Source organism: Aphis gossypii, chromosome 1 (genome assembly GCF_020184175.1).
Source record: "Aphis gossypii isolate Hap1 chromosome 1, ASM2018417v2, whole genome shotgun sequence".
Lineage (NCBI taxonomy): Eukaryota > Metazoa > Arthropoda > Insecta > Hemiptera > Aphididae > Aphis > Aphis gossypii.
The window spans coordinates 40,850,760-40,865,675 of NC_065530.1; the positions used below are offsets into that span (position 1 = coordinate 40,850,760).

A 14,916-nucleotide genomic window follows, 5' to 3' on the forward strand; every position below is an offset into this window, starting at 1 on the left:
TGAAAAAAAAAAAAACCTGCGGTCGAAAACCAAACTTTCGGTGTAGGCGTGACAAAAAAATTATTTTATAAAATAAACAAGGATTACTCCGTCATAATGCTACATAGAATAGACATATTATAGTATAGGTAGTATATACAGGAACATTTTTGTTAAATATAAATTATTATTTAATATTTTAGATTATTTTTGGAAACTAATTAAGAACTTCCAGATTACAAAAATGTACCAATTGAAGAACGTTATTTTGTTCTATAAGCAACTGTACATCATATATTTAACTTCTAAAATGGTTTGAAATATTTTAATTTTTATATTAATAATAAGATGAAATAAAAGCCTGTGTTATAAATATTGATATACCCTGAATGAAACCATGTTATATTTGAGTCCTCTTCCATTAATTAATTTAGAATTTATATTTATAACATTATTCTTAGGTATTATTATTTGTGGTATGGATTACGAAAAATGAGCCGTGATTGTCATCGTTATCCAAGCAGCTATTTTTTTTTATAATTATGGAAACAATTATGAATATTAATTCCAAAAATATTGTTTGAACAAATTAATATTATTTAAAAATTCATATTGACGTATTTAGGTATGTATATGCTGTTTATTTTTACAAAAATAATAAATAATTTTAAACATTTCAAAAATGTGTAATCTGAGAATCAGTGGGTTATTATACTGGATTTACTTAAAAAATTATTTTTTTGATAATGAGTAAAAAATCGTTTCTAATTTTTTAATTGAGGTTGTCTGTGACCCATAAATTATTATCAAAGTAGTCCGTGGTAATAAAAAGGTTGGGAGACTCTGGTTTATAACATCTTAGTCCGACTTATCCATGGTTAGTTTTTAGTTTGTTACTTGGTTACCTTAGACCATGATATGTAAAGGAATGTTCCAGAATACTCCGCCATCATTTATATTGTTTATATAATTTGAAATAGTTGAACAATATACGTCATACAAAATTGATTTTGATTGTAAAATATAAATTAAATATATGAATTATAATATAATTAATACTACACATGTGGAACCCCCAGAAAAAAGGATTGGAACATTACTGTTGTTAAATCCAAAAATCGAGTTAAACATAAATATGGCAGTTATAAAGTATATTGTTTTTTAAAGTATAAAAATAAACCTATACAATGTAAAATATAATAATTTGACTATGTTAGATATTACCATTTTGGACGACAGTTGATTAATATGGCGAAAGTAAATGCAAAAGAAAACGATTTGGAAAAAGCATATGTTTACTATACAAGATTTATGACGTAAGATTTTAATATTTAATTATTTTACAATATATTTATTTTCTTTAAGTTCAAATAACTATTAAAATAAATTAAAGAAAACAGAGTATTTAAATAGAAAGAGTTTTTAAACAACTTAGTAGTTACCTACAACTAGGTATTCTGAATACTAAAATACAGTATTTCAATTTTCGAATATCTATTTTTTTAACGTTCAATCTTATTTTAATATTTTATAAATTATCTTTATCTATAAGTAATTATAGTATTTAGGTATACTCATTACATAAACTTCAAATAATTTATTAATTATTTTATGCTATACCTAGTTATTATATTATTTTTATTTACTAATATTTGTATACACTATTCAGTGAAACAGTAGGTAGTGAGATTTTAAATAACAATGATTCATTATTTATTTTTCAATTTATATTTTATACTATTCCATATATAAGGTACAACTGATTAACTGACCGATATAATTAATTAACTATGTAATAACTTTTATTATTTTATATTTTTACTTTTAACTTTGGTATTATATGATTTTTGTTAATTGTTTATTTAAAATAATAAATGTTAGGTATTTTGTCAGTTCTTTTTATTACATCTTGTATTCAAGTATACAAACACTAATAAATATATTAGTACCTTTACTATAACTATAAATACAGTATTAAATGTTAATAATGTTAACATTTGTAAATTGTGAGTAATGAGTATATTTCTTCATTATTAAGTTTTGAGGAAATACGTACCTTGTCATCAAACTAAATATTTTTATGAATTACAATATTACAATTTGGATTGATATAATTTATAAATAATATGTATGTGTACACTGTACACTGTACCTATATCATCAAATATCAATTATATTAACCTGTTTATTCATAAATATTGAATTGCAAAGTAAATAATGTAGGTAATAAAACATGAAATATTATTTTTGTGATCAAAATTTACTAAAATAAAATATTCTAAAAACATTACTTTTTTTGAAGTTTTCCAAATAATTAGGGAACACTATCATCACAAAGTATTCGAATTTGTATTTTGAATATTTTTTTTTAAGTATTCGGAGTATGTAATAACTAATAATCTATCGAAATATTTTTAAAAAGTATTTTACCCAAGTCTGGTAACTATTATATTGTATTATATTATAATACCTAAGTAGGTATCTATTAAATATTTTACATGAAATATTAAAATACATTAGGTATGAGTCATATATAGTCGAGTCTCGATAACTCAAATTTTTTATTTGTCTTTAGGGAATTCCTATAAATTATAATTTAATAATCTATACGATTATACACTCAATACAATATTTTGTCATAATGAGTCGAATGCTTTTCGTAAGAATTAAGATCCTATTTAAAACCGTGGTCAAGTGTAATAATAGTCAAGCATATTATCTCAGTCATATTATCTAAAATCTTATCATTAGAATAACCTAACTAAATAATAGTTAGGTACCTATAGTTAATAGTTGTCTCTAATATAGAAGCGAAGGCATCATTTAATAAAGTAAGAGTGTTCATTGAAAAAACTGAAAGTACAAGTGAAATACTTTTTAATTAGGTATCTATTTTAGTAGGTACTTAGGGGACATTGAAGACTTTATTTTAAAACCACCCAAACATCAAACTCTTATTTCAAGTTATTACTATAAGTTGTAAGAATCATTCATATTTTGTGTTATAAAATGTAATCTTTTAATTATAATTGTATTTATAAACAGACATATAATAATAGCTCCCCAGAAGTGAAACATGTAGGTATAATTCTTTTATGGAAAATTACATTAATAACATTTTATACAAATACTGAAATACACAAACGGTAATCCTCCATAAACGAATTCTGCGTACGCCACTGAATATAAGTACAGTTTAACAAAAATATTTTTCAGGTTTAGTTTTGTTAGTAGGTATAATTGATAAATTATTACAAATATACATTAATTTAATACATAACATAAAATTCATTGAAAAAATAAAAAGAAGAATAAGTGATTGTTTTTGATATATTTTGAGAAATTGAACAACTGTTTTATTTAAATATTATTTGAAATAATATAGGTAGTATTTAATTATAAAGGTAAATAATAATATACCTATATATTATTTATTATAGTACAATAATATAGTTATTATAAACTTACTCAATATTGCATATTTAAATATTTAAATATAAATTATTATTTTAGATTATTTTTGGAAACTATTAAAGAACATCCAGATTACAAAAATGTACCAATTGAAGAACGTAATTTAAATTATCGTGCACTTCGCAAAGCTTTTCTAAACACAGAAAATATAAAAACTAAATTATTAAAACAATTTAGGACACAATATAAGTTGCGTCAAGAACAAAATAAAGTAAATATAATTTTAATATAATATATTTATATGGAGTACTCAATTTCTCTTATAGTTCAACTACATACATATAGTACATATAGTAATAATGGCCAACATGAACGTGTTCGCGAGCTACATTATGGACATTATGCCAAAATCTAACATGTTTACAAATACATTTTATATAACATAATACATTTTTATAAATGTTTACCAAAATATTATAATACATAACAATAATGATTTATTATTAATAAGTAAATTTTGGTTTTATAAATAAGACGTAAGTCAAATCTGACTACAATGATAGCTGTACGGCTCACCCAGCTCGCAAAACCGCAATTAGTTATAGTCACCTCCGTTATATAGCGATACCTTTTAGATTCTGAACGAAGTAATGAATGTATTGATTTTACAATGATGTGTGTTTTTCGAAATAATGCCTCAATTTTAAACTTTGGTGGTGGTTTCCGATGGAAAAGTGAATATTCTTGGTGCATTATAGAGGTCAAAAGTATAAACATTTTCCAACAGTTTTCAAAAAAATTGAGAAAAAACAAAAAAAAAGTGACGGAAAAACGGGAATTTTTACGCAAAACCAGTTTTCAATTAAATCGATTTTTTATATGGTTGTAATTCAAAAACTTATCACTGTAAATACTTGAAATTTTCTCCAAATGTTTATGTTAGCGTTATCTATATACAGTTAAATTTTTAAAAAATGTTAACTTTTTTGAGTTATTTATAGACCACTAAAATTTTCGATTTTTATGAGATTTTTTTTTTTTGAAGTGTCAATAAAAAAAAATTTGAATGATCAAAAAAACTTGAAAATTGAATACAAGATTCCTTACAAGTTGTTCTTATTGTAGCTAAAAAAAATTAAAAATCGTTAGTCACAATTTTTTTTTATAAGCGTTTTTAGTTCAAATTTTTACGAAATCTGTCGAAAACGCAAAAATTTGCAAGTAATTTTGAAGTTGAAAAATCATAACATTTTTTGTGTTAATAACTCTAAAGATTAAAAATACAACACTAAGTTTTCAATAAGTTTTTCTTCAAGTATTTATAGAGAAAACTCGAAGCATCATTATAGGAAAAATTTTAAGTGCGTTTGAATTTTAAATTTTTACGAAATATCGTAACGATAACGATTTATCCTCAAATATTTGTTATTATTCAAAAAATATAAGTCAAAGATACTTGAAAATTATAGAAACTTGAACCTAACCAGTTATTTAGATTGGAATTTTCTTTATATAATTTAATTTTCAAAATATTTTGACTTTTTTTGAGCTTTCTATTTTTTTTTTTTTAAAGTGTCGATAAAAATTTTTTGGCCCAATCAAAATACTTGAAAATTAAATACAACATTTTTTATAAGTTTAGCTTACAATAATTATAAAAGAACTTAAATTTTTGTGTATTCAGGTCATTAAAACATAAACTAACTTTTTCACCAACCACTGGAAATTATATCCTAGGCTGACAAATCATCTTCGTTCAGAATCGTTTTTCGTATATATACAATGATAACTATCATTGAATTCATAACACTCCTATAATATATAATAGTGAACCACAAGGCATCTAATGTACAGCAGAGCGGTACCCACTTACCCGCTTTTTTTTTTTAGTTTACATCAGTCAATTTTAATTTTAGTGGCAATACTGTTATAATAAATTTATTTGAAAAAAAACAGACCTATACATAGGGACCACAGGGAATCAAAAAAATATAATTTTATTTTTTTTAAAAATGTATATAAAAGTTGCACTGAGCATGCATATGTATAAGTAGGTTAAACTTTTGTAATGATATTATAAACTTTATAGGTAATAGCTTAAAGTATAAATGTATCAAACACCTATCAGCATATCAAAAGAGAATTCGATCAACATTGATTTCAATCCCTAAATCAGTATCCCACAATAAATTTAAATATTAAGTTAATAAAAATGAAAATTATTAATATTGTAATACTTATTTTTAAATAAATTTAAAATATCATAAAATTTATAGTGACACAATAAAATCTTCGTTAGGTATAAGAAATATTTATCATGTTTTTTTGATTTATTTGATTAATTATTTAATTATTTAACAAATACAATGAGTTTGATGCCATATGTGACAAGTTTATGGTGGACTTAGGGTTCACTAACCTTCCTCAATAACTTATGATCTTAATCTTAACATCAAGTTAAATTTTTTTGTTTAATCTTTGATCATAAAAAATGTTTTTTTACATCTTAAATTACCTTAATCAATAGTTAATAAAAATTCTACCTATAATACAATTCGGAATATTACTGTTATATGATTTATGATGTATGATTTGAAAAAAATTTAAATATGTATTTGCATTTGATTATATAACAGTTGTTTTAACCAAAATTAATAGTTATATAACTTAGCAAGCTCATTTATTTATTTAAATAAGATATTATATGTATGTGTTGTGCTTTATTTTAAACTATATGAAATACAGTTTTCTAAGAAATTGGTATTTTATACATTCAATAGATATGTGGTTATTATTATTTACTTTAAACAGATCTAGGTATTATTAGTGTAAAACAATATGTTTAACAATCTTTATAGTAATATGCATCACATTAATTAAAAAAAAGCATGAAAAAAAATAAATATTAAATGTAGAAAAATGTGATAAACCATCTATTCAAAATACTCCTTAAGAATAATAAAATAAAATTTTAGATGACTTCATAGTATCTGAAAATACTTATTTGAACAATCCTATTTTATTTGAAATTATTTTGAATTAAAGTAAGATTTAATTTAAACTATAATATTGCATTTAAATAAAATTTCAAGCAATTATAAATTATTATTATTTTAATCAAACCTTTTATATTAAGCAATATTAAGTAATATTAAGCAACCCATGCAATTTATTTATTTAAAATTATATAATGTTATACTTGCAATTTAAAATTGAAAGTTGTGTTAAAATCAATAATTATTTTGGACTAAAACCTATTATTGATAGAATCACCAGACCAATGTTGAACAAGAACACTACAACTCCGTACAATCTTCATCAAATAATTGTTCCAGTCAATTAAATTAAAGAGTTTAAAGAAAAAGTACAATATAATACATGCAATAACTTAAAGACTTGTGGAATATTAACAGAAAAATTGGTAATTTTATTCTCAAGCTTTCATGAAAAATATTCTAGTTTTTATTTTTATTTTGAAAAATTTGGATTATTACAATTATTAGAGTTCTAAGTGTTTAATCGTGACTCATTTGATGATTCCAAAACAAAGTATAATCACATCAGATTAATGTATTATAATAAATGAAAAATATATTTTTAAATTTCAATACAAACAAGATATTATTACTTCGGACATGGTTTCTAACAAATCTGATCTAGTTGATATTTTAGAGGTGTCAAAATAAAATTGATGAAAAACGGGAATTTTTGTATGAATCCAGTTAATTAATCAAAAATGAATAACTGCTTTAGTGCTTTATATATTATATGAATATGAATATTAAGTAATATAGGCTTATAATCTGTCTTCATTCTGATTTATCTTTTTTATGTAATGATTTATCATTGAATTCAAATTAAATTCATACATTACACTCATTACAGTAAGTACTAAATACCAATCTATGGTGATGGTGTTATTAGCTTCAACATTGAAATATTATACAATTTAAAGGTAAAAATATTATTTAAGAGCTTAAGGCAGAGATGGAGAACCTTACTATTCCCATTTGTCAAATATAAAAGTTGGTTGGATTTTATTTTTTCTACATGTTAACTAATTTGATAACCCTGCTTTTAAAATGTTAACTTAAAAAATCCCTACATCTCTAAGGATCGAATCTTTTCTTGAACAGTTGAGAAGATCATTGGTTCACCCTCTCACAAACTTTTATTAATATTTCAATTATACAGAAAATTATGAGCATTTTAAAATTGTAATATTATACATAGTTTTAACTTATTACAAAATTAATATAACATACAAGTATACAACAATAAAACCTCATTAGAAGTGCAAGTTAATATTCTTAACTCGAAATTAAATAATTTACTTAAGTATTAAATCAAACACAAAATTGTTATGTTAAACTCAAATTTGTTTTATGATTTGTGTATTAGTTCACAAAGGCACATGGCAATTATGCTACATGAAGTTAGACCTCTGAAATTACAAAAAGGTTTTCTTGGAAACTAATTGATTACTACATAAATTAAATATTTAAAAATTATTATATAATAGTTCCTATACTTTTGAGCAGGTGCAGCCGTACAGGTCTAGTCAATTAGTTAGATTCATTGTAAAAGAGGGAGAAAACTGCATGAATGTTTATTAAACACTAATTTATCGAATTTGAAACATTCATATTCATATGGTAGAACATAAGTTTTCATATCAGTGGTATGGAGAATTTGAAAATTTTTAGATTCTTGTCTAATATTTCACCTCTAATACAGAACCAAACAATAATTTACTTTTATATTTTAAACTACTTGTTATAGAAAATATTATAATACTAGTTGATGCTAAATGATCACTCATTCATTGTTACTCGTCACTTTTTAAAAAGCTTGAGATGGTACCCATTCAATTACCTACCCACTTTAATTTAACATATTACAAGAGTAATAAATAAATAAAAATCTATCTGTATACAATATTATAAATAATATAACGTATTAGTACTTTTAATTACCGTGTACAACAAAGTATCATATTATGTATAATAAATCAAAATATTTCAAAAAAAGATAACAAAATTAAAAGCTACTCAACTCAAAATATACATAACAGCATAAATTTATGCAATTTAGCGATACTAATTTTGTAATACTCAACTATGATATTATAACAATAATAAAATAAAGCTCTCAGGTATATATAAAAAAAAAAAAATACTATGTCATTACTTAATATAATATAATTAATAAATATAAAACCCTTAAAATAATTAAACATTTTCGCTAAAATTAAGTATTGATAATCTATTACATTTTACCTAATTTTTTTGCAATAGTCTGAATAAAAATAGTATTAGGATTTCAATTAAAAAAAACAAATCAGTTATTTTTATTAAATTGTTTACTAATAAGTAATTAAACAAGTGTACATTAACATTATACAACATAAATACATCATTTTTTTTGAACAATTAGTCCAAGTATAAGTAATTTAAGAAAAATAAAGTTTAACAATTATTAAATAATAAATAATTTATATTACTCATCAAAACGATGCCTTTGCCTAGGATCTCCAAGAACTATGGGTTTCCTGCATTGACCATTTGATACCGCCATCATTTGTGAACACATAATAGATAGGAATATATGCCTCATATAACTATCCATAGGGTGTGGATGAAGTGAGTTAAGTGTTGGTAAAAGTGGAGCATGAATAGCTGACATAAAAGTATTAATATCTAATGGTTTTCTAGAATCACGAGGAGCACTTTTTTATGTTGTCACTACTTGTCTAACAGTTGAACGTATAAGTTGTGGATCATCAATTTCCATCTACATAAAATAAGCATAAACAAAAATAATTTTTTTTTTATAATATATTTTTTATTTTACATAAAATTGAAATAATGTTAATTTTATTATCATAGGAGGAATTTTTAGAGTAATCGGGTGCAGAAACTTGACATGGTAACATATGATTTTTCATTGGCAGATGACTATCAAGAGAAGCGTCTGTCTCTGTAGCTACTGCAACGGGAAATTGAAAAACATCACTCGAATAATTTTCTTCTTGACAATAACAAGTTCTTTTTGTTGTTTTGGTAACAATTAATCTTTTACAACATTTTGAAATTTTTCTTCATCAATAACAAGATCTAAAATAAATTATAAAACCATACTATATACATTGATGCTTCTATTTGAAATTATAAAAGTATACATTTTTAATTAACAAATAAATATTAAATACTAGGTATGTATAACAGCGTGATCCCGCAGCCATCAGTTTTTTGTATCCTCCTCCATTACCAGAAAACATTTAGTACATATTGTATTCAATAATTTTAAACTTTTAAAGTGTTTATAAGTTTGATAAATTAGAAAAAAGCCATATTAATATTACTTTTGAAATTAATTTAATACAATTTAAAATTAAGAAACCATATTTATAACTTGTTATTAAAATTAAGCATCAGATTAAACACTACAACAAGCTGTTTGACTAAATTGAAAAATTGGTTTCTAAAAAACATAACGAATCATCATATTTATTTTATTAACATGATTATTATTTCATCATTAATATTAATCTGTAATGTGATGTGGTAAGTTGTGCATTATATTTATATATTATGTTTGTTACTAAGGAAAATATGAATAATTTTTTTTTCTTCTTTTAGCGGTCCTTAGTTTTCATATAAATTTGTAGATTGTCCTGTTAATAATAACAAATTTAGAGCATCTCGAAGTTTACTAAGTAATGATAAGTTATTTTATATTTTAACTTGCCATTAAATTCATCATCATCGCTTAGATCATCTAGTAAAGGTTGATCATTGGTCTGCATAGACAAGTCTTCTTTATGTTGTTGGTTTTTTCTATTCTTTTTTCTTCGTGTCTTTCTTCTTTTTGTTTTTTCTTAATTTCTTTTTCTTGTTTATTTCGTTCCTTACTATCTTTGTGTTTTTGATGTTTCCTAGGTTTATATAACTATTATTTTGAAGCATACTTGGTACTTGTTCAGTATTGTAATTTCATTAAAATCACAAATCATATTTTTATATCATAAAAAAATAAGTAGCTATAAAAGTAATTACATTTAATCAAAACATTTTCAACACACATCGTCCAATCTAATAATTTAGCAAGTATTTTTATGAACTATCCCTCAAACTGTAAAATTTGAAATTAAATTGTTTTAAACTGATTATTTGTGTAGAAAAAAATAATATTTAATTTACTTGTTTAATATTATTACTATATAATTTTACTTATTGTGATATGATGAACTTGATATTTTTCAGAATTTATACTTTACCAACCCATCCACTCAAAACTCATTAAATTAACTACTTGCTGGAGAAAATATTAAATTATTATGAATTAGAACTACCAATAAGAATTCTATAAGAAAAACTCTTCACCAAGCCAATAGTACAGGGGATAGATGAACTAAGTTCACTTTAATCATATTCTATTTATTTATTATAAGTTGTACTATTTAACTGTTGACCTACCATTTTTTTTTAAAATTTTATATTATACTAACAAAATGTCATCAACCATAGGCTCGTCTCAAGAAGGTGATGGCGTTGGTGTATTACTGTTATTGTTATTATTATTAGCCTCCAAAAGAAAAATATAATGGTTTTTATACATATTTAATCATTATACCAATAATAATTTTAAATTACCTAGGTCTTCATCTAAGTTTTTGTCAATGTTTTTTAATTCAGAAGGTACAGGTATTTGCATTTCCAATAATGATGGAATTTTGCTCTTATTATTTTTAGATACAAAATTAATTTCTGAAGAGGGTGGTTGATTTGGTTCCTCTTCAAAATTGTTCTGAAAATAGAATATCAATTATATACTTATTTATATAGAATAAAATATGAATAATTATTAAAAATTAAATATAATATAAGAAAATAAAAATACCTTAAAATCTTCATTTTCATTTACTTACTGTGGTAGATCATAGTGTAATTTTCTAAAAAACTAAACGATACACACTTATTAACATGTTAATAAATAATTTTTAATTGTGTAATTCATCAGGTTATATATATATTATATTAAATCAATGTTTTTGTTCACCATATATACCTTCAATAATTTTTTTTTTTTGTTTTTTTCAAGTTTGGCATGGCTAAATCGACAATTTACATCTGAATAGCACTTCATACCAGTATGATAATATTTACAAAGAAATCCACCATGCATAAATGTATACTTATCCTCTTTACTACAAAAATTCATTAAATAATATTTGCACAGTTTCATTTTGCAACCATTTGATTGATTGTTGATGAGGATACCGTACAATTATTTTCCTATAAAACAAAATATTAACAATGAAATAAACAAAATTCATAATTTTAATATAGGTATATAATTTTTATTAAATTTTACTTTAAGATATTTTCCTCGGAGAAAATGTTGACAAACTTTTTCTTCATTTTCAGATTGTTTATTTTCATGGCTGAACCAGCAATCAACTGTCGTTTCATAGACATACCTTTATTGTGTCTATCCATATAACCACTACCATCACAATCTCGTCTTCCTCTTCCTCTACGGTCAAAGTTATTCAAAGGATGAAATTCTTCTTCATTTTCTATTAAGATATATTAATTTTATATTGAACGATGTAATATAAAACACAAATTAATATAAAATATGTAACATTTATACACACAAAACTAGTTTTATAAATATAATACCATTTTTTTTTAAAATGTGACAATCAACATTCATTTTTTAAGTTAACAACATGCATATTGTATAAACTTACATATTATTAATTTAATCGTTGTTAATAATACAATAGCTATATATGGCTAAAATAATTACTAGTATAAAAATAAATTAAATAAATCTTACAATAATTATTCAAAGGTTCCAATACAACTAATTAAACATATTACATGGTATATAAGATTAAACAAAATAATTTACCAAATTCTTGTGGAAATGACTCAAAATTGGATACGACAGGATTATTGGTTCCTCTACATATGAAATGTCTTCATCATTACTAGCCTCAATAGGTTCCATTTGTGTGTCATTATTTTTTCTTCTATTAAACAAGCCCTATAATTAAAAAAAATAAATAAAATAAAATACAAAAATTTGATTAATTAATTTTAATTATTTCTTTATGTGAGTTGTTCTTTTTCATTGTTCTGATAAAATCTATGTTTCTTATGTCTATCGTCATCCATTTGATAGCTAACATCGCTTTTCATTATACTCCCTTAATTTCTAGGAAACCTATATCCGGATCTATTGTTATTAAATTCAGAAAAATGTGTATGTAAAGGAGCATGTATCATGTTGTTGAGGTCTCTGCTCCTAATATAACATAAACAAAAAAAGAAATTAAATTATTATAATACGATAAATTATAGTTTAATTTATTGCTCTCCAAGACAATTTTTTTTAGATGCTTTAAGCTCTGTATTTTGTTCAATTGATTCAGCCATTTCAGTATCAACTTCTTCATCAAAAATCTCTCCATCCTCAAGGTTTTCATCGACCTCATTTTTGCAACAATCACCATTACTAAAACAATTGAAAATATCAATCATAACTATAAAATTATTATAGGTAGTATTTATAAGTTTTCTATTTAAAACATTTATATAAATAATATTAAATGTAATTTAACAATTTAAAAAAAAAAATTAAGAAAATAAGTGGGTAAGCGGGTACCGCTCTGCTGTACATTAGGTGCCGTGTAGATCCCTATTACATATTATAGGAGTGTTAAATTTGATTCCAATGATAAGTATCACTGTTTACGAAAAACGATTCTGAACGAAGATGATTTGTCAGCTTAGGATATAATTTCGAATGGTTGGTGAAAAAATTGGTTTATGTTTTAATGGTCTGAATACACCAAAATTTAAGTTGTTTTATAATTATTATAAGCTAAACTTATGGAAAATCTCGTATAACATTTTCAATTCTTAGCTACTTATACAAAAATGTTTATAAATTATACCTACAAAATAATTTGCAAATATTCATGGTTTTGACCAATTTTTGTCTATAATTGATCTTCAAATACTAATAAAACAAAATTGTGCCTATATATTCTTATAATTTTTTAATCACTATAAGAACAACTCATAAGAAACTTTGTATTAAATTTTCAAGTTGTTTTGACTATACTAAATTTTTTTATCGACACTTCAAAAAAAAATTCACTGAAAATTGAAAATTTCAGTGGTCTATAAATAGTTCAAAAAAAAAAAAAAATCAAAATATTTACAACCATATAAAAAAAAATCGATTTGGTCGAAAACTGGTTTTGGGTAAAAATTCCCGTTTTTCCGTCACCTTTTTTTTGTTTTTCTCGATTTCATTGGAAACTGTTGGAAAATGATTGAACTCTATAATACACTAAGGATATTCACTTTGCTATCGGAAACCACTCCCAACGTTTGAAATTGACTTATTTCGACTAGTTATGCTGTACACCGACACAGACACACAAAAAAAACACACATCAATGTAGAATCAATACATTTATCACTCTGTTCAGAATCTAAAAGTACTATTAATTATAAATTCAAATAATTTCCTAGTATTTGTTTATTTTAATTCTGTAATTATATATTGTTTAATTGAAAATTAACAAAAAATATCTGTAACAATTTATTTAAAATCATTAATAAAAATAATACGAATAAAATTTAAAAAAAAATGTAGGTACTTACCTAATGTTACTTCTATTAAAATTTCAATATAAATAATAGAAATTAAAAATTAATTATGCCGAAAGCAAATTTAAATTCGTACCTAACATTTAAATTTAATAAAAAGATATTGGTAAAAATTAAATATTTTTAATTTCGTCTGAAAAAATTTACATTATTTTTTTACATAGGTACTCATACAAAATAAGGTTAACAAAATTAGAACATACATAGATATTTGAAAATAAATAGATGTAATAATTTGTAGCCTATTTTATTCGTTTTAAATTTAAATAAAAAAATAAAAATTTTAAATTCATAAAATTTTTTTCTATAATGACGCTTCAAGTTTTTTCTATAACTATTTAAAAGAAAACTTATGGAAAACTTCATGTTGAATTTTTTAACCTTAGATATGAATAAAAAAATTAAATGTATTTTTAATTATAAAATTACTTGCAAATTTTTGTGATTTTGATATACATCGTAAAAATTTGAACTTTAAACGTATTTACAAAAAAAAAATTGTGATCAACGATTTTTGATTTTTTTTTAACTACAGTAAAACCGACTTATAAGAAATTTTGTATTAAAATTTTTAGTTTTCTTGAGAATCCAAAATTATTTTATTGACGTTTCAAAAAAAAAAAATTCCAGTTGTCTATAAAAAGCTAAAAAAAAACAACCATAATATTTTGAAAATTAAACCGTACATAGATAACGCAACTTAAACATTAAGTAACAATTTCAAGTACATACAATGATTCATTTTTGAGTTAAAACAATATAAAAAAAACATTTTTATTATTGGGCTCCCCATTATAGATCGGGGCCCTGAGCCCATGTGTTTAACACA

The 14,916-nt window shown here is 23.1% G+C and overlaps 1 protein-coding gene and 1 pseudogene across 4 annotated transcripts; one reads left to right on the forward strand and one right to left on the reverse strand.

Moving 5' to 3' along the window:
• Positions 1 to 867: 867 nt before the first annotated feature.
• On the forward strand, positions 868 to 9,006 carry LOC114123521 (STAM-binding protein-like). Of its 4 annotated transcripts, none has more exons than XM_050198744.1 (5): positions 868 to 1,128; positions 1,197 to 1,295; positions 3,493 to 3,664; positions 6,661 to 6,814; positions 8,922 to 9,005. In XM_050198744.1, exons 1-4 carry the CDS (start codon positions 1,016 to 1,018, stop codon positions 6,739 to 6,741), a joined length of 465 nt encoding a protein of 154 aa, XP_050054701.1. In that variant the 5' UTR covers positions 868 to 1,015; the 3' UTR covers positions 6,742 to 6,814; positions 8,922 to 9,005. The 4 variants fall into 4 exon arrangements, with proteins under 4 accessions (XP_050054701.1, XP_027842336.2, XP_050054702.1 ...); XM_027986535.2 differs by lacking the exon at positions 8,922 to 9,005 and adding an exon at positions 7,068 to 7,156; XM_050198745.1 differs by lacking the exon at positions 6,661 to 6,814 and having other exon boundaries at positions 8,922 to 9,006.
• Positions 9,007 to 9,362: 356 nt separating this feature from the next.
• LOC114123522 (uncharacterized) lies at positions 9,363 to 12,947 on the reverse strand (annotated as a pseudogene).
• Positions 12,948 to 14,916: the final 1,969 nt, after the last annotated feature.

Excerpts from the sequence above, each read along its gene's own strand:
- LOC114123521 (XM_050198744.1), top strand. The coding sequence starts at position 1,016 with ATGAATTATAATATAATTAATACTACACATGTGGAACCCCCAGAAAAA. Across the intron at positions 1,129-1,196 it reads ATAAATATGGCAGTTATAAA|ATATTACCATTTTGGACGAC; the intron begins GTATATTGTTTT and ends TGACTATGTTAG. Across the intron at positions 3,665-6,660 it reads TGCGTCAAGAACAAAATAAA|AATCACCAGACCAATGTTGA; the intron begins GTAAATATAATT and ends TATTATTGATAG.